Source organism: Schistocerca serialis, chromosome 5 (assembly GCF_023864345.2).
Source record: "Schistocerca serialis cubense isolate TAMUIC-IGC-003099 chromosome 5, iqSchSeri2.2, whole genome shotgun sequence".
NCBI lineage: Eukaryota > Metazoa > Arthropoda > Insecta > Orthoptera > Acrididae > Schistocerca > Schistocerca serialis.
This window is the reverse complement of record NC_064642.1, coordinates 721,168,106-721,195,942: the sequence shown is the minus strand read 5'-3', so window position 1 is coordinate 721,195,942 and position 27,837 is coordinate 721,168,106. Positions and strand designations below refer to the sequence as shown.

Here is a 27,837-nt window from a genome sequence, read left to right as displayed (position 1 = left end):
GAAATGAAAATGAAACTGTGGGTGGGGGAAGGGGGGTTGTGGGGGGGGGGGGGGGGGGGGGTTGTGGGAGGGGGTGAAGGATGAAAAAGGCTCTTTTCTTTTTGATGCAATTTCATCAATTATTCTATATAGTGTCTGGTTTCCAATATTTATCTGGTCATTGAGCAACTGTTTATTTTGTGTTAATGTTTTTTGTATGTGGAAATTTTCTTGGAAAGCGAGAAGATTTCTGTCTTTTCCGGTTTTTATGATATTCATATTGTTTTCAATATTGCTTGGTCTATGGTGATCTTCTTTTAGATGATCCGCAAATGCTGAATTATTTGTACCATAGTTGAGTGCTCTGATATGTTCTTTATAACTTGTGTCAAATGTCATGCCAGTTATTCCAATTTACATCTTCTGACAATCTCTGCAACTGAGCTGATAGATACCACATTGTTGGTATCTGTTTGGTTTTGATTTTAGTTTTGGGATTTTCTTTTGTATGGAACCGTTTGTTTTGTAAGCAATGTTTATGCCTTGTTTTTTGAATATGTTTCCTATTTTATGAGTGAATTTGCTGTGGTAGGTAATTCTATGCCGTTTTCTTGTTGCAGTGCAACTTGTACGAGTTAGTGTGTTTTGGTTAGTTTTTTTTTCATTATTTGTCTTTTTATTTTTTTGTTTAGTTTGTCTACCAATGTTTCTTTGTGTCCTTTTTTTAATGCTATTTGTTTTATAATGGCTAACTCTTTCTGGTAATTAGAATTGTTTAGGGGCATCCTGTTCAGCCTGTTTACCATGTGTTTGTTTGCTGTTGGGTGGTTTGAAGTTGCATTTAAGATAATGTCACTTGTTGTGGGTTTTCTGTGTATGTCAAATGTGTGTTTATTATTGTCTTTTCTTATGGTTATGTCTAAAAAATTGAGGGTGTTTTCTTGTTCTTCTATTGTGAACTTTATGTTTTTGTGTACAGCATTTATGTCTCTCTGTAGTTGCTATATTCTGTTTTTAGGTTAATCTACCATGCATATTATGTTATCCATGCATCTGTGCCAGTAGATGACATTGTAACTTTTCTTTGTTGTTATGACTTTAAATATTAATTTTTCTATGTGATTCATGAAAGGTTGGCTAATGTTCCTGAGATAGGTGAACCCATGGGTAAGCCTTCTTCTTGTATGTAGTGTTCTTGATTGAATTAAAAATAATTTTCTTGTGTTATTAACTGTAACAATTTTATAGTTTAATCTGTGTGTTCATGGGGTAGCTGGTTGTGTGTTTTCAGGTTTTCTTCAATTATTTTTATAGTTTCATTAACAGGGATGTAACTGTACTTACTTTCTACATCAAAGTAGAGCGATGTTGCTGTGTCAGGGATTTTAGTGTCTATTATATGTTCTACCAGTTGAGAGGTATTTCTGACTGTTCTATCATTTTCTAGTTTATAATACTGGGTGAGCTGTGCCCCTGTTTTTTTTTTTTAATTATTTATAGCAGGTATGTAGTAGGAACTACTCTGAAATTTGCTATTGGACGGACTGGATAATTTTCTTTATGGACCTTTGGTTGACATCTCATGTTGTGGGCTTGAGGGTGTTTTTAAGTCTCTGTTTCTCTCTGTCTGTAAATATATACTCTATGTTTTTGAATGTGTTTTTAACATGTGTTTGAAATCTGTTAGTTGGGTTTTATTTTAACTTTTTTATGTTGTTTTTGCTGATGAATTCTTCTGTTTTTCCATGTATTCTTTTGTTTTCATTAAGACAACACTATTACCTTTGTCAGATTTTGTTATAATGACATTTTCTGTTTGCAGTTTTTTTTTTGCTATGTTTTTAATATCTTTGTTTTATTAACTCCCTAGTTAGCCCTGTGTTTACACTACTGTTTTTATTTATTTCTTCTACAGTGAGAATATATTCAGATTTTATATTGAGATTTTGTATCTGTTGTTCATTTGCTGGTGAGTCAACACTGTGTTTTAGATATTTTCCTAAGAGCTGTTTTTCGTTTTCATTTAGTGTTATATCGGTAATATTGACCACCCTAGAACAGAAATTGTGTGTTTACATGTCTGCTGTTATGGGCTTTTGCTTGGTGCAATTTTAGATTTTCAATTTTCGTATTATGCTCTAGTCGGATTTTATTTATAGCTCTGCATGTGCAGCTTTTGACTTTTTCAACAATGGAAGGAAAAATATCTGGATTATTCAACTGTTGGGCTAGATGAAGATGAATTTAATATAATTCATCATTTAACGTCTGTTTCTTTCTATATAGTGATTTAATTTTGTGTTTCAACCAGACATTTTTAGCTGCCTGTCTGGCAAGTTTTGCTGCTTTCAAACTGTTTTGATGTTTACATTTATGTATTTTGGCATAAGATCATTATGTTTACAATGGTTATTGTATCTGATGGTTCCAACTGTTTTATACAAATTAAAATGAATCTTCTTGAACTGGTAATAGAGGCCAACTGGAAATGGTTGACAAGGCGACATTAAATTCTTCATTTATGTGGCCATAGTGTCTGTAGTTGCTTTATAATTCTTGTGGGTGGTTTTGGTCTGTTGTTGCAACTACAAAAATGCGTGTTTTTTTTCACCAGATGAGTTTCACTTTACTGAGTTAAAGCATCATCAGTGGTCTGTAATTAAGTTATTTACATTTTGATTTCCTTTTTAGATCAAAAAACAGTTTTTTAAGAATAGGTTCATTTGTAGTTATGGTGATTTTTCGGCTGATTTCTCACTTACATCTGGAAATGTGGTCAGCTAGCACATCGATGTTTTTCTGTTTTTGCCACTGATAATTTTAGTCTAATTTTTAGATGTTCTACAGCACTATGCATTTCGCACACCACACTTTTATGCACACCACTGTATTCTGTTTCTTTTTGTGCTTCAAGGTTGTGTTGTTGTTTGTGTTAAAAAAACAAGGCAATAATAAACACACATTTGACATATACAGAAAACCCACAACAAGTGACATCTTAAACGCAACTTCAAACCACCCACGGGACCACAAACATGCAGAAATCAGATACATGTTAAACAGGCTGTACAGGATCCCCCTAAACAATTCTAATTACCAGAAAGAGTTATAGCCATTATAAAACAAATAGCATTAAAAAAAGGACACAAAGAAACATTGGTAGACAAACTAAACAAAAAAATAAAAAGACAAATAATGAAAAAAACTAACCAAAACACACTAACTCGTACAAGTTGCACTGCAACAAGAAGATGGCATAGAATTACCTACCACAGCAAATTCACTCATAAAATAGGAAACATATTCAAAAAACAAGGCATAAACATTGCTTACAAAACAAACAGTTCCATACAAAAGAAAATCCCAAAACTAAAATCAAAACCAAACAGATACCAAAAATGTGGTATCTATCAGCTCAGTTGCAGAGATTGTGAGAAGATATACATTGGAATGACTGGCAGGACATTTGACACAAGATATAAAGAACATATCAGAGCATTCAAATATGGTACAAATCATTCAACATTTGCGGATCATCTAAAAGAAGAACACCATAGACAAGCAATATTGAAAACAATATGAATATCATAAAAATCAATAGACAGGTACCTGCTCCCTTTCCAAGAAAATTTCCAGATACAAAAAGCATTAACACAAAATAAACAGTTGCTCAATGACCAGATAAATATTGGAAACCTGACTCTATATAGAATAATTTATGAAATTGCATGAAAAACAAAAGAGCCTTTTCCATTCTAGCCCCCCCCCCTTCCCCCCAATTTCATTTCACTTCTCACCTTCGCTTCTAACTCACACTTCGTCACACTGTTATATGCTTATGTCCACTCATCATGGTTTCACCCCTCCGCTTAAAAAAAAAAAAAAAAAAAGAAAAAGCCCTCTACATCGCTATTGCTTCTCTACTGTTACAGTCATAGTACATAAATAGACACAAACATCATAAAATAAAATTACACACACACAACAATCTAAATAAAAAAAATGTTGTAGGTCAAAAACAGAGCAGTGGAAAAGTTATGTTGGCAACACTACAGAACACAAACAACACATACATGAAATACAAAAAGAAACAGAACACAATGGTGTACGTAAAAGTGTGGTGTGCAAAATGCATAGTTCTGCAGAACATCTAAAAATTAGACGAAAATTATCAGTGTCAAAAACAGAAAAACATCGATGTGCTAGCAGATCAGATATAAGTGAGAAATCAGCTGAAAAACCACCATAAGTACAAATCAACCTATTCTTAACTAACTGTTTGATGATCTAAAAAGCAAATCAAAATGTAAATAACTTAATTACAGACCACTGCTGATGATTTACCCCAATAAAGCAAAATGCGTCTATTGAAAATATGACTCATTTTTGTAGTTGGAATGACAGACCAAAAATACCCTCTAAAATCACACACAATTTCACAAATAACTTTGAAATAATAGTTCTTTCCCTTAAACTCAGCAAAATAAAGAGGGTGTAAGATGTTTTTGGACTGTGATAGTATACTTTATTTAAATTCTTTTCTTACTACATAATGATTCATCATCATCATCATCATCATCATCTACCTTTCCAGGATTCGGCTGTTGCTTGTTCTGATCTCACAAACAAAATCACTCCCTTCTTTCTCGAGGACTTCCAATATCTCTTTCCTCCATTCACCTTGTAGTTCAGGATGTTCTGGGGAATTCTGTGACCTGGCATTCTCATGAGGTGCTCTCTCCAATATGTACAACATTTTTGAATTTTTTCATTCATGTTGAAAATATTTACTTCCGTCTTAACATCTTTGTTTCTTCTAATCATGTCTCTTCTTGTGCAGCTCTCTGTCTTTCTTAGGAATCTCCTCTCTGCTGTTTGAATTATTTCTTTTTTTGGGTAAACCAGCCTTCACTTCCATAGGATAGTGTAGGAAGTGCCATTACATTACAGAATTTTATGATGGTCTCTTTTTGTACTTTAGGCCAAATGTTTTGCCAATTGTACCGCGGACAGCTTGAAATTTGTGTATTTTATTTTCAATATCAGAGATAAAACCAAAACTTATAGCACAGCCTAAATAAGAGATTTCGGAGACTTGTTCTAAAACTGAATTAGGCCTATCAAAAACATTTTTGGCTGATTGTATATTTTCCTCAGAATGCCATTATTTTAGTTTTCTTGCTAGAAATTTTAAAGTTGTACTTCTTGCAAATTGAGTTCAGCTGGTATACTGACCTTTGGAGAACATCTTCAGTCTTTCAAACAGTAACGATGTCATCAGTAAACAAAAGTACTTTCAGATATTCCTCATTCATTAGTTTAATTCTTTTGTTTACTTTTAATTTCCATTTGTGAAAAACAAAGTCAATGTAAATATTAAAGAGGGTAGGTTGTAATCCACACCCTTGTCTAACACATTGGTTAATAATTATTTCTTATTATCGAATCCCACCAGTGTTTATTACAATGTGTGTAGTTTAGTAAAAACTTTTCATTCTCTATTAGGTGATAAGCATATTTACATTCAGACAATCTTCCACATAGGCTGTCACCATGATCAAAAGCCTTCTCAAGGCTGACAAAGGCCTCATGGGTTTCTATACCAATAATGTTTTTTGAATTACAAGCACACTGTCTGTGCTTGAATGACTTGGTCTAAATCCATCTTGTTATTCAGAAATAATAGCTTTTGTGATATTCTTCATGAGGTTATTGATTATCTTTGAGTACAGTTTGTGGCCAGTTTTTAGATGACTTATGCCATGATAATTTTTACAGTCATTATACTTCCCTTTTTAGAAGAGACAGTATATTTCCCTTTTTAGAAGAGAGAGATTACTTATGCTGTATACCAAGGGTCTGGGATCTTGCAGTTCATCAAACATTCATTCATTAATTGTAGAAGTTTTTTGTCAATTGGTAACCCTTCATATCTAATTAATTCTGCATATATTCCATCTATACCAGTAGCTTTTCTGTTATTCCTGCCTTTCAAAGCTTTTGTACTTGCTGCATAGCAACTGGATCTATTGTTTCATTGTACATACTTTGTCTAGTGCCATCTGTATACACTGCAAGTCTGTATAACAAGTTCTAACATGCTAACGAATGAGTCCCAAGACTCTTGGTGAGCTTTGTGCATTATCTGTTTTGTTGCATTCCTTTTTATTTTGTATGTTCCCCAGCTCTCTGATGTTTTTGTCTGCAGAAACTTCAAACAACCTATTTGTTTTTCTTTAATGGCTTCTTTAATTTCTATGTTCCAAATTCTGACTCATTTTTTTCCCATTTGGTTTGTTCTGATCGCCAAGTGCTTCTGACGCTGCTTCAATATACAGGCTCTGATATTATTCCATTCTATATTGATGTCTCAATTGATTGGTAGTGAAGTAAACTTTTCTTGTAGCCTTCACTGATAATGTTTCCTAATGCTAAACTACAACAGAAAATGTTTCTGAGCAGCTGATGTTGTGACTTCTTTTGGAGTTTCTTTGATTTCTTTCAATTTGATAGTAGCCATATCTTACTGCCTAAAACAAAGTGGTCACTACCTATGTCGCTTCCTTTATAAACACATATACCTTGGATAAGATTCTTCATTTTATCATTAGTTAGTATATAATCAATCACAAAGCTTAATCCTTGTGAATGTCTTTCTTTCTGTAAAATGTGTTAGTAATTTGAAAATTACTGAAGAAGGCAAGCTGGCGTAATTCCAGTGCATTACTATTAAGAGTCTTTTCTCCAAATAGTCCAACTATTCCTGGTATACACTGATCAGCCAGAACCTTACAACCACTTATCTAATAGCTGGTATGTCCACCTTTGACACAGATAACAGCAGTGATGTGTCAGGGCTTGGAAGCAATGAGGCCTTGGTATGTCGCCTAAGGGAGCTGGCACCACTTCTGCATGCACGCACGCACGCACACACACACACACACACACACACACACACACACACACACACACACACACACACACACACGTCACCTTCTTCCCATACATGCCATGTTCAATCACATCCCAGGTGTGTTCCATCGGGTTCTGATCTGGCGCCAGGGGCCAGCACATCAATTGGAGCTCGCCTCTGTGTTCCTAGAACCACTCCATCACACTCCTGACCTTGTGACATGGTACATCATCTTTCTGAAAAATGCCACTGCCATCGGGAAACACAATTGTTATGAAGGCCATCACAGTGCCTTGCACGAGTTCCATTGGACCCATGGATGCCCATGTTAATGTTCCCCAGAGCAAGACTGAGCCACTGCCAGCTTGTCTCCATCCCACAGTACAGGTGTCAAGGAGCTGTTCCCTGGAAGATGACACATTCACATCCTCCCACGAGCATGATGATGAAGGTATTGGGATTTATCAGACCATGCACCACTGCCACTGCACCAACAACCAGTGTCGATGGTCACATGCCCATTTCAGTCATAGATTCCTATGTTTTGGTGTTAACACTGGTAGATGTAAGGGTCATCTGCTGTGGCAGCCCACTGTTAGAAGTGATTGGTAAACTGTGTTCATACACACAGTTCACCGTCTGTCCTGTTTTACCAGTATGCTCGGCATACAACGTTCGACATCTTTTGATGAGGGGCGATTGCGAAACCCCAAGACGCCTGGATGTGGTTTCACTTTGGTTTCACCACGTGTTGAAGACACTCACCACAGCACTCTTCGAACATCCAACAAGTCATGCAGTTTCCGAAATGCTCGTGCTGAGCCTCTGTGCCATTACAGTCTGCCATTGGTCGAACTCAGACAGATCGCACACCTTCCCCATTCTACACACAGACAACACGCTCACAGATACTACATGCTTGGTGCATGTGTCTGACTAGCAGTCATTCCTCACCAGATGATGCTGCTATCGCCTGATGGGTTTATACTGATAGTAGGTCAGAGGTCATAATGTTCTGGCTGATCGGTGTAGGTAGATATCCTACTCTTGCATTAAAATCACCAGTCATGACAACATAGTCTGTTTTGTTGATTTTGTTCACTTCTTTCTGAATGATCATCATATGATTCATACAAGTAAAGTTATAGAGACCCTGAACGCAAATTAGTATATGCATTTTGTGACATATACAGTGGTTGCTTTTATAGATTCAAAATCAGAAATCTTGCTTATTTTACCATATAAATTCTACCTGGAAGTACCACTTGTGCAATTTCGTCCTTGCCAGACTAATACCAGAAAATACAATTTATACTGAATGCAATGAGGGTCAAAATGATTTTAATTCCTCAGAAGTGTGTGTGTTCTGAAATGAATTTTCTTGACGAATAACGAGTGAACACCGAACAAAAATTCTAAAGATGATTTTGCCACCTGTAGCCAACATTCAATCACGTGAGCTTTCTAGCAAAGGGAATACATCTGTTCGTCATCACTGATTTTGTCCAAATTTATGGTACATGCGGACTTGGGCAGGAATGAAAAGTGATGGGAGTGGGAGCTCCAGATGGCCAAGCGTCTACAAAAAATAGCTTTTCTGGAACAGGATGGGCGAGGCAAGATCTTAGTTTCTAGGCAGCAGTTGGTGCAGCGGAAAGAGTACAAAATAGTAATCTGAGGATTGTGAGGACGTGTCCCCATGTGGAAACACTTCTTATTTTCAATTTTTACATTACCTACAGTGTAAATAAACTGAAGTAATGCTAAACATATTGTACTTATTAATATTCTTATAAAACATGTGAAAAAGAAAGACAACAGAAAATTTGGGATTATAGAAAAAATTCCAGGAAGGTTAAGGTGTATACAAGAACAAGTAAGCATGGTCCCCTAGTAAGTATGTCTCACAGAATAGGTCAAGTACCAAGCAGTCAACCTTTATTTTCCAATTTTCCAAATGTAAATCAGACAGCATCATTCTGGAAATGAAAATATCAGAGATGAAGTTCAAGTATGTCACAGAATACTCATCTGTTACGAGTGCTCAATCACAATCGCGCCCTCTTCCATGAATATGAAACTTCAAATTTTATCATGTATATTTTCAGTTTCTCTAGATAAATCTGCCAGCATGTGAAAAAACGGCAGTTTTGAACAGCCTACCATAAGATTAACAAGCATTCAAATTACTTTACAATGAGATGATCACATATGACACATCATATTAAATGCACTACTCCAATTTGAGTAAGAATATTGCAATAAATTACGATGCAGTTACTTCATAAAGAAACTGAAAAGTTACTGCATGACAGGATTACATACAGTGATTTAATCATGACCAGCTGTTATGTACAATTACTAGACTAACCTTATTTTGCTGAATGAGATGAAAATCCTTCCCATATGTGCGCAGCCCATTTTCAAAATTACGGCATTCTTCTTCTGACCACAAGCTCATTGTATCAGCAGGTGGGAGAGCATTCATACGCCGTCTTCGCAAGGCCTCCTCTACATTATAACCACATTGCAGCAGTAGATACAGGGCTTGTTCATCATCACGGGTATGTGCTCCTGTTGGGATAGCACTCACTCCTGCACCCAGGGAAGGCTCTTGGGCACGTACCAGGAAATCTTCCACCTCTGATTCCTTCAGTGCATTTGGCTCCCAGAGTAGTTTATCTTCATTTTCATATGGCAAGGCGTCATCATACTTGCACAAGCCCTCAGGAATACCTGCCTATTTATATAGCAAATTTTACTATATTGGCTACTGCATCCTCCAATATTTTATAATATCAATACCAATCAAACTACAGAAAATAGAGATTACAAAAACTATTTACACTGTCATTCATTAGTTGAAACACATTAGATGGAAAACTACTTCATAGTTAGGAACTTCATTGTCGATGGCTAAAATGTCAATATTAGTATCATAAGATTTATTTATAATAATAAGTTTAAAATGTGGGGGCTGGTGGCAAAGAACAGCCAATCTGAAGAAACTCCTCTGTAAATAATACACTGTAGTAAATTAACTTCCATAATTTTTATTGTGTGTTCATCTTTGGTATTTAATTATATTATACAAAAGACATTCCAAAAATAAGTTTTGTCATTGTTTTTGCAAGAGAATATGGTACACCAGATGACACAAACAAATACCATAAGAATCCACACCCATTACTGATTCAATGGCGGAAGGGACTTCAGCAGAAGAGAAAAGATGCAAGTGCAGAGAATTGGAAGAAGAGAGAGGGTAGTAGCTGACCAACATGCCTGAGATTATTCAAGTACACATCACAATGGCATGTGGAAGTGTACTGAAAACATCAATGGAAGTGCATGCTGTTATCTGGTACATATGGGCACGTGGGGCTATTGTGTCTGTCATCCACGAACACCTACAGACCGGGCACAGTGAAGAGTTCATGTCTGATGACATGGTTGGTTGCTGGCGTAGTGTATTCAGAGAAGGAAGATGGAGTGGTGAGGATGAAGGTTGAAGTTAGTATCCCCCAACATCCACGAATGAAAACAACATTGCTAGGGTACAGGGCATGAAGTTAGTGGACAGGCTCATAACAGTGTCAGACACTGTATCCACACTGCATACTGACTCTGACGTGCTCCGCGGTGTGTTGGTGTACCGAAAAGTGGCTGTAAGTTGGGTGCCATGAAACTTGATTTCAGACCACAAGAGTGCGAGAATGGGATCAGTCTCGATCACTCAATGCGGTGCACACAAGAGGGAAATGAGTTCCTGTTTAGAGTCATCACAAGTGATGATGAGACACCTGTGCACCACTTAATCCCAGAATCCATGGTTGCCTCAATGTCTTTCAAGCATCCCAGTTCATTATTGAGGAAAAAAATCAAATGAGGGAGGGATCATAAGGCTACTGTGGCACACTCACCAAACACAGATTAGCAGCATTCGACGAAAGACACCAGTGGTCTCGAGTGAAACTGATGTGCAAACCACATGCAGCAAGACTCATAGGAAAAGATTCAGCACTTCAAGTGGGAGAGATTGGATCACTTGGCCTACAACCCTGATATTGCCCCATCATACTTTCACCTCTTCCTTGCATTGAAAGCTGCACAATTAGGATGTCACTTTCAAACAAATGTGGAGGTGGGTGAAAAATAGACAGCAAGTATTGTGAAAAGAAAGTGGTAAAGTATACAATAAAAATTCAACAGTCACAATTTCAATCCCTGGTCAGTCCTAGGATCTTTATCTGTCACTTATCACTTCTTTCACATATGGAAATGTTTCTTAACATGAAAAATGCCCAGTTGCACTCTGATTCTGAGTCCACATTAAACTAAGAGTCCTACTAAGTGTGACTAGTTCAAAGGATGGAGGAAGGCAAGTAGAACCACACCTATACTTTGTTCATCATAAGAATAAACCTGATGTAAACAAACATAAGTGCGATGACTGGTCAGCAACCGTAACTCTAGTACACTGGTGTTGTTCCACTCTTGGAAGTAGGTCCAACTTATGCATCAGACATCTTATTACTAGGACATTGTAAATGAAACTTTAAGACAATCCGATGTACTAACAGCCATTGACATTTTTCTTAATCATACTTTAGTTACGTAATTTTTACTTATAAATCGTGTACAGTCACAGCCTCCGTAAACACTACTCGTGCTCTGATTGTCTTGCTATTAATATGTTCTGTGAAAATGGATGACACTGCTTCCTGCTGCGTAGTGAAACATGGGCGCAGAACACCGTTAATGGCAAGAAACAAGTTGTACTTAATGTTTTTCACAACCGTAAAGGGAAAAATCAGCTCTGACTTTTTCGAGAAAGACCATGCAATAAACAGAACATGATAATCAAATTAAATGTGTGGCGTAATCAGCAGCTTTGTAGAATGATACTTGTGTGTACTTTCAGGCAGAAGTTCCAATCTCATTGTCTATAATTTTTTCTGATTTGAGTACCTAGATCATTTAAATATGGGCTTCATCAAATATATGTTAATTAACTCCTACTTAATTATTATTTTTCAAGAAAAATGCATGTCTTCTACTTTCTAATTACGTATCGCATGAAAAATTCTGGTTTTCATTGCAGATATAAATTCTTAAGTATGGATATCTTACAAAAGATTGCTGAAGTGAAGAAAACATTACACAATCAAATTTTTGTGGAGAAAAATCAAATACTCTTTATTTGAATACACACTTTGTTTTGTAGGAGACACAAGCAAAAGTGATAAATGTTGTAGAAATACAGAAAACAATAATTTTCACGGCATCAAGCACACTGTACATATGCCGCATTTTTACAGTTGTCACTGTACAATTACAACCTGAATGAAATAGAACTGATCTAGAGCCATGTTAAGGGATTTTCTGCGAGAAATTACAAGACATTTAAGCTGCCAAATGTATTGGAACTAATGTACGAAGCTTTGTAACACATCACTGCTGAACAATAGTGAAATGTAGAATAGCAGGTCATAAAAGAGGAGTGGAAATGTGGATTTTTTTGGTTGCTTAGTATTCTGTTGCTGATTGCCTCTTTCTCATTGTAGCAGTACTCAAACGTATTCCTCGGGAGTCATATATGGAAGGAGTTCAGAGATTACCAGACGACTGATTGAAACACCCTCAGTGGCTTCAGTGCTTAACTAGATGGGAAATCAGCAGTGTGCTCTTACACCACGCGTAGCTCGTGCAGAAAAATTACCCTTGTTAAACTCAGAAATTTTCATCACTCTTGTTTTTAATTACACTACTACGTTAATCAAAAGAGAGAGCATGCTATCTTTTCCGTCAGGTCGCCTAAGAAGCGTGTCGCCTGAGTTTTGCCAAATATAATTTCCTTCTGATTAAAAATTAAATGACATTCAAAGCTATATTGTTCTCTGCTCATCTCTTTCCACATCTTTACTGCAACTGTTCACATCACTGCAGTTTAGTTGGATTATTGCCTGGCCAGTGCCATCCAAGTTAAATGCACCAGTAAGCTGTTGGCATGTACCATCGCTGAGTCAAAGAATACATAGTGTATTGTTTACATGAGGTTTATTTTTATGACAAATAGTAAAGCACTGTGGTACTCAAACCAGCTTTCAGGTTGATGACAGCTTCAGTCCTTTTCCCCCGTTTTCTTTACTATAAAATAAATCATACATAAGCAATGTTGACATTTTAGCAATTAAAAACAAACATCTTGAGTTTCAAGCGAGCTCCAAAGCATCAAGCGTACTTGATAGTGGAGTTTTATAGCAGCAAGTAATCGTAACAAATGAAATTCACAATAATTTGTATGATGTCCTAAAATTGTATTATTTTAAGGGTTATATTTGATGAATCAATGCTGAATAAATTGGCCTCAGGAGCCTGAGACTGTGGTCATGCATATGTGTGTGTATGTATGTATGTATGTGTATATGTACAGGCGTGGACAAAACGAGCGAGACGCCTCGCCTTTTCGTTATGCTGATCCGCACAGCTTTAAAGTCTGCTACACAGCATAACAGGCAAGGCGACGGTGCTACCAACATACTATGGAAGATCGTCCAGCTGATTTGCTGAGATATCTAGCACTGGCGAAACTCGCGCTTCGAAGACGCCACAGCATTGTCTGCCACCACTTCGTGGGAAACGAAATACCTCAAGTTAAAGCCAATGTGTTGTATTCGCATATCTGTGACTATGACTTGGATCTAAAGTGTGGTTATGGATAGTACCTACGATCAGATTGCGAATCTAACATCATGAACGAAAACAAGGGGAAACGAGTTAGGCGTCCTTCCTCTTCCATAACATCAAATATATTTTAGTCATTCTTTCTTAAATGAACTGCGCAGAAACTTTTTAGTAACACCAGATGATATTAACACCTTGCCGGCGCGGGTTATCCGTGCGCTCAACGGCGTCATATCGGGGACCACGCGGCTCCTTGCGCCGTCAGTTCGAATCCTTCCCCGGGCATTGATGTGTGTTAGGTTAGGTAGGTTGAAGTAGTTCTAGATCTAGGGGACTGATGGCCTAAGCAGTTTGGTGGCATAGTCCTTAGAGCCATTTTTTGACCTTTTGCGTAAATTTTCTTTACATAAACGGCCGTATCTTTAGATCGCGTTGACATAGCTCACATTTTTACACCACCAAGAGACCGTATACCGTAGGAAGAGCGATACATTTCCGCTTATTATGTCCACCTTTACTCGAGGAAAAAGCGGTTTTAGGGGTTGGCTAGACAGATAGACGGTCAAGAAAGTGAGACTAGTAGGGTTCCATTTTTACCCATTTACGTGACGAAATCCTAGCAACGAAAATAGTTACCATAGTTACTGAAGATGAGGGCAACATAATAATTTCACCCACTCTTTATTCGAAATGTTCCAGTTGCAATCGATACATCTGCATATTAATCGTAGCTACGCTTTCGATCCAAATCACGTTTACAGGAATGCAAATAAAATCGTTTTGCTTATACACATGGTAATTCAGATCCTACTATTAATACCACTGCGTTTTCGATGTGTGAGCATTCCCATTGCTAGCTACCTTAAGGAATACATCGGTTAATGAACGTTTTCTGGTTGTGGCACGTCTAATGGTGAATTCAAAACATTGTAGAATACGTTTGGCATTTACGTCGCCGTTTATTTCCTGGGGTGGTGCAGAATTATCCTACAAAATTTACTCGCTAATAACAGTTTTTTGTTATGTCGATAAACATCCCGGACGATTGTCACATAAGCGGTGACATAAAGATAGACAATTCATGTTTTTGAGTCCAGAAAGCTCTATGCAACAGAAACTACAGATCATTTTGCCATTTTCATCGCGAAATTTCCGGCTTATTCATGTCTGGGGTAATAATAGAGGGCTGTTTGCCTGAGTTGTCTGCTAGCGTAGTGAAAAGTGTTTGCTACTTATAAAACATTTTAGTAGCACATGATTAACAAAATGTACACCTTTACTTTTTTTTTTAACATCAAATTGTAAAATATCTATTCCTGGGTGGCTGGATTGGGCAGGTTTTGCACCTGGCTCTTCAACAGGTATATGATCCCTACGGAAAGGAGTTGGTATTGGGAGTAGCGTAGGGATGGACTAGGATGTTGTGGAGGTTGGATGGGATATGGAACACCAGTTTACGAGGGGTCAGAAGGATCTTGGGGAGGATGTCCCTTATTTCAGTGATGGTACTGGGTGATGAAGTGGCATTCCTTTGTAGTTGGTTCTTGGGGATAGTTGCAGAATTGGGAGTGTGTGCCAAAATGGCAAAGGAAATCTGTTTGCGACTAGGTCAAGGGATAGTTGTCCCAGGGTGGTCAGGCTGTACTGAAGGGATTTTTTGGTGTGGAGGGGTTGGCAGCTATCAAAATGCAGTTACTTGGGGTCAATACGACATTCATACTTGTTAATGGCTACTTTTTCCGCTTCTGTCAATAATTGAATTGACATAAGTGTGGCACTGAATGATTTTTAACTGAATTTCGTTATGAATCTTCACGCATTGCTAAATTTGCACACTTTCATGGTAGTTCAGCAACGGCAATCCAGTATGACTGGTCTGAACGTTGACACAGACCATTTCGCGGCCGAATGCGCATAATATTTTGCTAATTCGTAACGATCTGGGATACTTTGTCTTACTAAAACAGTTATGTTATCTCGATAAGCTGAAATTCATTTTTATTAGTTCAGTTGATACTAATTAGCGTGTCTTCTTTCATTTATATCTTATATTTAGGTGTCGTAGTTAACACACTAATCACCATTAATATGGTCTTACACATGATTGAAAACAGTCTGACAAATTTCGGATAGTTTTTAAATTTCACTTCTGTGCATAGTATGTTGGTAGCACTTCGTCGCCTTGCCTGTTATGCTGTGTAGCAGACTTTAAAGCTCTGTGGACCAGCATAACGAAAAGGCGAGGGGTCTCACTCGTTTTGTCCACGACTGTACTTGTGTGTGTGTGTGTGTGTGTGTGTGTGTGTGTGTGTGTGTGTAGCAACTATCCTTTTCTTAAAATTCTTACATATTATTATTATTACACATATATCTCCACAAAAATACATTTAGCCAGGAGATTTTTTAAATATTCTGTTACACTATTGCCAAAAACAAAGATGAAGAACAATGCTGCAGTGCGAGAGTATTCTGAGATGCTTTTAACCTGCTTTTCAATGAGAATGGATATCCCATACATGGAGAGACCTCTGAATTAACCCAGATGTACTCATGAATGCTGAGATGAAACACTCTGGCTAAAGCCTTCATGTTACACAACTTCCATTTTTCTCTATTTAAAGACAACTATCATATGCAGGATGCTAATATTCAACCAACACAATACTAGAATGATTCTCATGAATGGTAAATTAATTTTCCTGCAAATTGGGCAAAATGCTTTTTGAGAACTCATCCATAATCATATTAGTCCATCCCAGACTGTATTACACAGGGTGAAGGACGTTGACAATGAGGTCATTAAAGACTGAAAACTTTTCCCAACATTCACCACATCAATTTAGGGAACACAGAACAAATGAGTAAGTACACAAAATAACACACAAGAAAGATAACATAACAGATTAAATAGAATACAGACAACTTTTGTGGTTTGGTCACTTAATGAGAACGGGACAAAAATACACTCCTGGAAATGGAAAAAAGAACACATTGAGACCGGTGTGTCAGACCCACCATACTTGCTCCGGACACTGCGAGAGGGCTGTACAAGCAATGATCACACACACGGCACAGCGGACACACCAGGAACCGCGGTGGTGGCCGTCGAATGGCGCTAGCTGCGCAGCATTTGTGCACCGCCGCCGTCAGTGTCAGCCAGTTTGCCGTGGCATACGGAGCTCCATCACAGTCTTTAACACTGGTAGCATGCCGCGACAGCGTGGACGTGAACCGTATGTGCAGTTGACGGACTTTGAGCGAGGGCGTATAGTGGGCATGCGGGAGGCCGGGTGGACGTACCGCCGAATTGCTCAACACGTGGGGCGTGAGGTCTCCACAGTACATCGATGTTGTCGCCAGTGGTCGGCGGAAGGTGCACGTGCCCGTCGACCTGGGACCGGACCGCAGTGACACACGGATGCACGCCAAGACCGTAGGATCCTACGCAGTGCCGTAGGGGACCGCACCGCCACTTCCCAGCAAATTAGGGACACTCTTGCTCCTGGGGTATCGGCGAGGACCATTTGCAACTGTCTCCATGAAGCTGGGCTACGGTCCCGCACACCGTTAGGCCGTCTTCCGCTCACGCCCCAACATCGTGCAGCCCGCCTCCAGTGGTGTCGCGACAGGCGTGAATGGAGGGACGAATGGAGACGTGTCGTCTTCAGCGATGAGAGTCGCTTCTGCCTTGGTGCCAATGATGGTCGTATGCGTGTTTGTCGCCGTGCAGGTGAGCGCCACAATCAGGACTGCATACGACCGAGGCACACAGGGCCAACACCCGGCATCATGGTGTGGGGAGCGATCTCCTACACTGGCCGTACACCACTGGTGATCGTCGAGGGGACACTGAATAGTGCACAGTACATCCAAACCGTCATCGAACCCATCGTTCTACCATTCCTAGACCGGCAAGGGAACTTGCTGTTCCAACAGGACAATGCACGTCCGCATGTATCCCGTGCCACCCAACGTGCTCTAGAAGGTGTAAGTCAACTACCCTGGCCAGCAAGATCACCGGATCTGTCCCCCATTGAGCATGTTTGGGACTGGATGAAGCGTCGTCTCACGCGGTCTGCACGTCCAGCACGAACGCTGGTCCAACTGAGGCGCCAGGTGGAAATGGCATGGCAAGCCGTTCCACAGGACTACATCCAGCATCTCTACGATCGTCTCCATGGGAGAATAGCAGCCTGCATTGCTGCGAAAGGTGGATATACACTGTACTAGTGCCGACATTGTGCATGCTCTGTTGCCTGTGTCTATGTGCCTGTGGTTCTGTCAGTGTGATCATGTGATGTATCTGACCCCAGGAATGTGTCAATAAAGTTTCCCCTTCCTGGGACAATGAATTCACGGTGTTCTTATTTCAATTTCCAGGAGTGTATGTTGAGAATCTCAAGGAAACAGGTGACTAATGTCGACCTTATGTTTGCAATTCTGTTTTGATCATTTGCGTCTCGTGATTCATCAGACAATGGGCCAATGAGTGAACATTAACTTGTTATCAGACATCAGGATAACTAACTTTGCTTGTTAGGAAATATTCTGAATCTACATCTGTACTTCACTAAGTACATGGCAAAGGGTTTTCCCAAAGTACCAGTTTTTACATCTTCTTTCTACTCGATCCACAAATGCAGTGTGGGAAGAAACGATTGCTTAAATGTGTCTGTATACCTGTCGTTAGTCCTACTCTTGTCTTCGCAAACCTTAAGGGAGAGATACATGTGTAAAATAGCACATTTGTAGATTACTCAAGTAAAGATGATGCATGAAACTTGTAACCAGGCTTTCACAAGATAGTTTACATCTTTCTGTTGTGGGATGTTGGCACATATCAATAGCATATGATCTCTCTTTGGTCTGTGAAGCTCTGGAGATTCCCTGGTGCTGTGTTCAGATGGGGAGTGAGGAGGTTGTTAAATGGCAATAGGGCAAGCGAGAAGCTGGGAAGGTGAGGTGTGGCTGGTGGGTCAAGGGATATGACCGGGAGCAAGTGGTACGCTCAGCGACTTTCTCGAGCAGTGTTACTGAAGAAGTATCAGGACTTGGCTGGAAAACGTGATAGCTGTATTTTGTGGCAAGGTTAATGAAACCAGTGTCTAAGTGTTATATATATGAGAGCGTGGACTGTGCCAATGAACTACATGTAATGTTGCTTTTGTAAAAGGAAAACATGCCATATACACATTCTCAGCTGCTGAATTGGTGAAGAGGACAGTTGCTGTGGTTGAGGCGTTTTGCAACAGGAGTGAAGGATTATTCTGTGTTCATTACAGACGTCTGCACTCCAGTAAATGATTTTGTAGAAGGGTGTTCGACCAGTTGGCGCACTCACAGACAGCGGGCAACAGGTGTCGTAGTGGCAGCATATCCCACTACCGCTGGCCAGTCCACGTTATGCACAGCTTATGCACAGTACCAGCTGTTCTCGCAGTGTGCCACCGACATCAGAGCAGTAGCTGAGCAGCTTTTGCTGGTATCGTTCCCACTTTGGCAATGAATAAATGAAGTTTCGGGCTCCCTAACTGCATCCAAACGCCAGCTGCAACCAGGTTAGGTGCACTTGACTGCAAAGCAATATCCAGGTGGATCTTTGTAGCAGAAGGACCTTGCAGTGTGAAGTACCTTGTTGACATGCGTTCCCATCTATCTATTTACTTCCAATCTATGTTAAGAGACCACTGGAAGGCCTGGGCACTCTCTCTTACGGCGGCAAACAATGCAATAAAATTTTACAGCACACACTGGCGAAATTTGGACCTCAGACTGCAGCACACAATTGTGTATGTTCACTGTGGCTGACGTCAATGAACTAGTCCCGGATGCAGATTTTCTCGGCCACTACAACTTACTAGCCAACATCGCAAATGCCCAGCTGATCGATTTGACAACAAATTTGAAAATAATGGGACACAAATAGCAGTTGCTTTCTTCAGTGTTAAACCAGTGAAGTCCACAGAGTTTACGCAGACATATTGGACAAATTTCTGGAGCTCACTCACCTGCCTCATACACTGAAGGAAGTCAAACACTCAAGGGCCCACTACATTGTGGCTATGCCTGGCCCACGCACCTCGTGTTGTTCACATCGACTTGCAACTGAGAAACTTGCTGTATCCAGGGCTGAGTTAGACGCCATGTTGTGACAGGGCATTGTTCAACCGTCGTGCAGCCCATGGTCCTCTGCCTTGCACTTAGTCCCCAAGAAAGACAATTCCTGGCACCCATGTGGAGAGTATCGTGCCTTAAGGGTACGAACAGTGCCGGACCGATATCCGGTAGAACACCTGCACAATTTTAGCCACACCTTGGCAGACTAGGTTATATTCAAGCATAATTGACTGTGCAGAGGTTTTCACGCAGATTCCTATAATGCATGAAGTCATTCAGAAAACAGCTACTAACATGCCCTTTGGGCTTTTCGAAAGCTCGTACATGACACTTGGCCCAAATCTGGCAGCATTCCTAGATGTCATCTTTTGAGGCTCACCATTGTGTTCGCGTACCTTGAAGGCCTTCTGGTCTATTTCAAGTCACTCAAAGTCCACTGCCACTGCCTAACAACCATTTTTCCGTGCTTGTGCGAGGCCGACATCTTCATACACCCCTCAAAAAGTATATTCGAGGTCACAGAAATTGTATACCTAGGGCATTTAATCACTACTAGCAGATCCACACCACTACTGGACAAGTGACAGGCAATCCTGAACATGCCATGCCCACAGACACAAAAAGATGTATGACTGTCCCTTCGTGATTTTCGACTGTGATCCCCTAAGTCATGTGTTTCACAGCAACAATACCAAGTTGACACTATGCCAGTTCCAGCAGTTGGGAGTGTGTGTCACAGTTGTCCAGGGACATCCACCATATTTCCAGAATTGACAACATCCATCGCCTACTGCTTATCCTACACTTGTGCTCTCCTCTTTCCTTCTGTGAACTCTGAGGACATTGCCCAAGAACAAGAGAATGACAAACAACTGGACAGCCTTGACCACGACACCTCCAGTAGCCTGCAACTCGAGCTACTACCAATTCCCAGCTCAGCCCACGAAATTTGGTGCAACATTTCAACTGGCACACACCACTTATTTCTCCCAGACAAACTCCAGCGCAGTGCTCTTGACCATGTCCACAGACTGTCACACTCCGGCATCAATACAACCATGCCGCTCATGACCACGCAGTTTGTCTGGCCAGGAGTACAGAAAGACTGTCATCAATGGGCATGCACCTGCACACTGGATGTCAAACATCGAGAGGCACACCCATGCACCCATTGGTGGCTTTACCAAAATGACACGCTGTTTTGCACATGTTCATGTGGACATCGGGGGCCCCATCCCTCTGTCCCAAGGCAAGTGTTACCTGCAGACAATTGCAGACCACTACACACATTGGTCAGAGGCAATGCCCATAGTGGATATCATCGCCGAAACCGTTGCCACCGTCTCTGTCAACAGCTGAGTGGCATGCTTCAGCTGCCACAGTCATATAACAATGGATTGCAGCTGTCCGTTGACGGTGTGCTTTTCACACACGTCTCTCGACTGTGTAACGTGCAGTGACATAGAACCACCAGCTACCACCTGGTGACTTAATGGCATTGTCAAGCAGCTCCACCGAACACTGAACACCTACCTAATTTGCCGCAACACCGCCTGGATGGACACACTCCCACTGGTACTGCTTGGCCTGCGAGTAACACCAAAGGAAGAGATCGGTGCTTTGCCAGCCAACCTGCTCTATGGACAATCCCTCGCCATCCATAGTGATTTTATGGAGTATCACCATCATGTGACTCCTCAGCCCCTCCACTGGCAGAACATCTACACACCCATATGGCCTGCCTCAGAACACACACTGATGTGGTATGACACCAGCAAAATGTTTGTACCTGCTGACCTACAGAACTGTACACGTGTTATGCTGCGCTACCACTTAAGCCACCCTAATTGGGGCATCATCACCCACGGTGAGAGAACACTCGACATGATTGCAAGGGCAAGTTGACCAAGATGTCAATCAACTGAGTCAAGCTCGCTTACATCTTGACCACTCCTGCCGCCGTTCACTTCTTCGACCCAGTAGAAGACCTGTTAACAGAAGAGGCATCCCCCGTCACTTGTCAGACAGAGCCCGCACCAGTAGTCGGCCATGATGCACGCATGTGACCAGCTGCCATCGCGCTGCTGTGTGTGCCGCAGACCCATTCCACATTGCACAGCCACCCAGACCACACTTACGTCAGGTGCTCAGCCCACCTCCACCACAGCACAAGCGAACTATGTCATGTGCTTCGGCCACCATGTCCCTTTCAAACGTCCATGTTGTAACATAACAATGGCCAGCCGCTGGTGGCTATAGACACTCAGTGCCCAGTGAGCCGCATTGTCAGCATATCTTCTCCAGTCAGGCTCTGGAAACCACTTTGTTTACCTTGTGCATAACTGGCTGCTTGTCTGTTGCAGATCCTGGACTTGCATTCACATACCTGTTACTACTTGCCAACAGTTAACAGCGTCTACCTTGTACAAAGCTTTCTCAAAGTTAATTCTGAATTAACTGCACACTACTCTTTTCTTACCATTTGCTTTACAATCTCTCTCTCTCTCTCTCTCTCACACACACACACACACACACACACACAAACACAAGCTTATAGTGCTAGTTAATTCATATATTTTTAACAGTGGTTGTCCAACACCATATAGTGCAGTTTCTAGGCTTTTCATGCATGGCTGTCCTCATTAAGTAGCCTCGAGAGCAAGGACAGCCACATATGAATTAAGTTGCTTATTTATCTGTCGAAACTGCAGGAGTAGAATCTCAAATGAGGATAAACCATGCAAAACAAAGAATTTTTTAACAAAAACAATATTTCACTGATAATAATTCTGTCTCTGTGTCAAGCTAAGAATACTTCACATTGCCATCATATTTATTCCAGCACAGGGAGTGTAATGCAATATTCAAATTATAACTCGTTTTTCACTTTTTTTTTTTTACAAGTAACAGGACAAGTAAATATTTACAAGACATTTTAAAATAATCATTTTCACACTGCCTTACATTATTATTCAGTTATACTTATAATGCAACAACAATCAAATGAAGATAGAAAAAGTATCCATTTACCAAACTATAGCAGATATGCAGACAAACAATAGATGACAAAACACTAACTTTTGAACACAAATATTATTTCATCCACAAAATATGAGAATGAATAGGAAAAACAGTATTAATGGCTAGTATCTTAATTTGATTGATTTATTATTATTATTGAAATGATTAATGGAAAATCTCATATAAAGATGTGAAACAAATACTAACAAAGAGATAGAGGGGCTGGCCAGTACTCACCTCAGCTCAGTACAGCCGATAGATACACAAAAAACAGAACCGAAAATTTATGTTCCTAGCTTTCGGAACAAATGTTCCTTCATCAGGGAGGAGAGAGGGGAAAGGAAGGGAAGAAGGGAAAGTAGATTCAGTTGCTGACAACCCAGGTTATGAAGCAACAGGGAAAGGAAAACAGGGAGGGTAGCAAGGAATGAGGCATGGTTGTCAGAGGGAAGCCAAAGATATTCTACTGTAAGTACTGTGCCAGCTTCAAACCAAAGAGGATGCATACAGAAGTAAAGAGGTATATAGTATAAAGATAAACACAACTATGTAGGATGAAAAGATGTGTGAATGGCCAAAGAGGAAAGGGAAAGAGGAGAAGACTGAAAAGGAAAGGGAAAGAGGAGAAGACTGAAGAGTAAATGGGAGTGAGGTTGTTTAACGTAGGTTCAGTCCAGGGGGATGGTGGGATGAAAGGATGTGTTGGAGTGCAAGTTCCCATCTCCGCAGTTCAGAGGGACTGGTGTTGGGTGGGAAAAGCCAAATGGCACATACAGTGTAGCAGGTTCCTAGGTCCCTAGAATTATGCTGGAGGGCATGCTCCGCTACTGGGTATTGGACATCTCCTAGGCGGACAGTTCGTCTGTGTCCGTTTATGCGCTCAGCCAGTACATCGGTATGACAACAACTAAACTGGCTGAGCGCATGAACGGACACAGACGAACTGTCCACCTAGGAGATGTCCAATACCCAGTAGCGGAGCATGCCCTCCAGCATAATTCTAGGGACCTAGGAACCTGCTACACTGTATGTGCCATTTGGCTTCTCCCACCCAACACCAGTCCCTCTGAACTGCGGAGATGGGAACTTGCACTCCAACACATCCTTTCATCCCGCCATCCCCCTGGACTGAACCTATGTTAAACAACCTCACTCCCATTTACTCTTCAGTCTTCTCCTCTTTCCCTTTCCTCCTTGGATCATTCACGCATCTTTTCATCCTACATAGTTGTGTTTATCTTTATACTATATACCTCTTTACTTCTGTATGCATCCTCTTTGGTTTGAAGCTGGCACAGTACTTACAGTAGAATATCTTTGGCTTCCCTCTGACAACCATGCCTCCATCCTTGCTACCCTCCCTGTTTTCCTTTCCCTGTTGCTTCATAACCTGGGTTGTGAGCAACTGAATCTACTTTCCCTTCTTCCCTTCCTTTCCCCTCTCTCCTCCCTGATGAAGGAACATTTGTTCCGAAAGCTAGGAACATAAATTTTCGGTTCTGTTTTTTGTGTATCTATTGGCTGTACTGAGCTGAGGTAAGTACTAGCCAGCCCCTCTATCTCTTTGTTAGTATTTATTATTATTATTATTATTATTATTATAGCTCTTTAGCTCTTTTATTTGAAGAGACAGGGGCAGTCAAAACTTACCTGGTAGTCAGAACCAACCATGATTGTCTTTCGCCAGTCCTCATCTTCTTGAGGGTTATAATCACAGTCATCATCTGGTGCAGGGCCACCGGCAGCACCAGACCCACCACTCCCTATTCCCACAGCACCACCACCTCCACCACATTGTGGCTGTAGATTGGGTGTGTATAACTGTCGAAGTCCTGATGACGAGGCACCCCCTTCCTCTGAACTGCTACTACTAGCTGCACTACTTCCTCCTCCAACACTGCATTCCACCTCTGTCCCTGCGCCACCCTCTGCATCGCGTTCTCCATAACCGTACATTGCCAAGAGCTCTTCGAGGGGCATGTCACCTAGGACACAGAATTCATACTTTTAAAAATAAACTGTCATAATTTATAAAAAAATTATATAAGCAAGAAGTTATAATCATATATAAAACAATGTTATCTCCTAATGTTTCTTGTAACCACGAATTGGCAGTAGTTGTTTTTTGTGATCTTCAGTCAGAAGATTGATGTACTGGTCCCTCCTTTTTGAGCCATAAATTTCTTTTCTCTCCAATTCGATACAGTACTTCTGCAATAGTTGTTTGACCTACTCATCCAATCTTTGGCGTTATTCTGCAGCACTATATTTCAAAAGCTTATATTCTCTTCTTGCCTTAACTGTTTACAGTGGATGTTTCACTTCTGTGAAAGGCTATGCTCCATACAAATACTCCCAGCAAAGACTTTTTAACATTTAAATTGGTATTAGGTGTTTTCTTGCTTCTGCCAGTTTGCATTTTATATTCTCTCTATATCAATGATTATCAGTTAGTCTGCTGCTCAAATAACCAAACTTTTTTACAACTATTAGTGTCTCATTTCCTAATCTAGTTCCATCAGCATCACTCAATTTAATTCAATTATGCTTCATTACCTTGGTCTTGATTTTGTTGTTGCTCACTGTATGACCTCTTTTCAAGATACTACCCACTTAGTTAAATTTTTTGCTGGTTCTGCCTCAATTACAACATTATTGGCAAACCACAAAGTTTATTTCTTCACCGTGAACTTAAATTCTCTTTTGAAATTTCTCTTGGTTCCCTTGACTCCTCGCTAAATGTACAGACTGAATAACATTGTGGAAAGACAACAACCCTGACTCACTTCTTTCTCAACTATTATTTCTCATTCATATGCTTCAACTGTAATCAATGCTCTCTGGTACCTGTACAACCTATGTGGACCTTCCGGTCACTGTATTTTATACTTGATATATGAAGAATTTCAAAGGGTGCTCACCAGTCGAAACTGTCAAAAGCTTTGTCTAAATCTAGAAATGCTGCAAATGTAGGTTTGTCTTTTTTCAATATACCTTCAAAGATAAGTTGAAGGGTCAATATTGCCTTGCATGTTCCTACATTTCTCCAGAGCTCAAACTGATCTTCCCTGATGTCAGCATCTTGAACCTTTGGAGAAAGAAACAGCTGTATGAATATCAAGAGCTCAGCTGACAAGCTAGTATTAGGCGAAGGAGGGAAGGCTGAGAGGAGGAGAAACTTCACGATAATTACAGAGGAGGAAGTGGAGAAAGGTGCTGAGCAATAATGTGAGAGGAATTTGGCAGAGCACTGAAAAATCTAAGTTGAAACAAAACACCTCTGTATTATTAAGATCATTGGGAGAAACAACTATGAAAGAATTGTTACAATGTCAGATATACAAGAGACAACATAGCCTCATACTTCACGAAAAATGTAATAATCAAAATACTGAAGGTAAGCACTCATTTGAAAAATAACACAATAGAAAATCCAGGATGAAATAACAACAATATTGTGAAAAGGATAGACTGCTACTCACCATATAAAGGAGAAGTTGTGTCGCAGGCATGCATAACAAAGACACTGCTATACATTTGAGCTTTTGGCTGAAAGTCCTTCTACAGTAGAAAACAAGAGAAACATACACACATGCACAACACACACACATATGACCAATGCCTTCGGCTGACGAAGGGGTACTGTGTACAGCAGCTGCGTCTGATAGGAGAAGCAATCTGTGTGTGTGTGTGTGGGGGGGGGGGGGGGGGGGGGAATAAGGAGGAGGATGGGGTGGGGGCAGCGAGGGATAGCAGGGTAGAGGTGGGGGACGGAATAGTGTTGCTTGTGGGAGCATGCAGGGATGTGTGAGGACAGGGTTAGGGTTAGCTGCTAGGTGCAGTTGTAGATGTTTGAGGGGGGAGGGGAGGGCATGGAGGCAGGGAAGAAAGACTAGTGGGTGTGTTGGTGGCATAGAACATTGTGTAGTGCTGGAGGGAGTGCAGGGTAAGGGATAAGTAGGTGAAGGACAGGGACTAGTAGAGGTTAAGGCAAGGGGGTTATGGGAACATAGGATGTATTGCAGGAAGAGTTCCTACCTGCACAGTACTGAACTGAATTGGTGTGTCACAGGGGTGAGGAGAGAAATGGATTCAGGAGAGTGTTTCTACAAAGGATCTAAGGTTTTAAGCAAGTATTCTTTTCTGAAGAAAACTTTAGCAAAAAGCTCAGTGCATAACAGTCTTTTCATTATGTCTGTCTGCAACTCGACATGTCATCTTTATGGTGATTAACAATCTACCCTTTTCATAATTGTTGATATTCCCACCAGGAATTTCCATTGTTACACAAGATTGGTATAATCTGTAAAAGCTGACCAGGTGTAGGATCAGTTCGTGTTTTGGAGAAATGAATGAGCACGTTATGCACAACTAGCCCTGCCACTTATCTTCTTAAATAGAATGAAGAAAGCAAAGTATGACAATGGAGACTAGAATACGCTGTTTGCCAGGGATAAAATGGACTGTAATTATGAGTCACAGAACATGAAAAGAAGGCAGTAGTTGAGGGACGCATGAGACAGGGTTGTATTCTATAACCCACATTATTTAATTTGTGGAATGCAAAAACAGGACAGGAAACAACCAAGAAGAAGTTTGGAAAGAAAACCTCTGAAGTTTGCTGATGATATTGTAATTATGTTAGACATGACCACAATGCAACTCCACAACAAATGTTTCTATCGGACATACAATGAGTTGGCTGGTATTCGTAAAGAGCTGGAAATCGCCAAGGCTGCTCTCGAGAGATTGGAAGCTTCTGCAAATGGATGTGTCAGTCTGGCTACCAAGAATCATATACCAAAGATAGCTCAAATACTATCACCTCTTGTACACTGTGTTTCCTCTGCAACAAGTATAGCTTGACTGTGAGTGGCATGTCAGTGGTAGTGCTAGAAGCCTACAAGGAAGACGGGGACCAGGGGTAACTCGGGTGTGTTGCATCCTTGTTTTTAGCCAACAAATTTGAGGTGCTCTCTTTCACTGAAACCAAAACTATGAGGCTCAACTGACCTGTTTAGGGACACCAATTTGTCTCCTGTAACAGTGCAACGAACACTAAAGGGTGGTGACCAGTAACTGTCGAAAGTTCTCTGTATGGCAAATATAGGTAATCTGTAGGG

General features: G+C 40.5%; 1 protein-coding gene across 6 annotated transcripts in view; it reads right to left on the bottom strand.

Moving 5' to 3' along the window:
• Window positions 1-27,837, bottom strand: part of LOC126481408 (mesoderm induction early response protein 1) — a 205,221-nt gene that overhangs the window by 14,283 nt on the left and 163,101 nt on the right. For all 6 annotated transcript variants that reach the window (XM_050105137.1, XM_050105141.1, XM_050105139.1 and 3 more), the window contains 2 exons: window positions 24,365-24,699; window positions 9,264-9,632 (listed from right to left, as the gene is read on the bottom strand). In XM_050105137.1, the coding sequence (XP_049961094.1) occupies window positions 9,264-9,632; window positions 24,365-24,699 (704 nt within the window). The remainder of the gene's footprint in view (window positions 1-9,263; window positions 9,633-24,364; window positions 24,700-27,837) is intronic.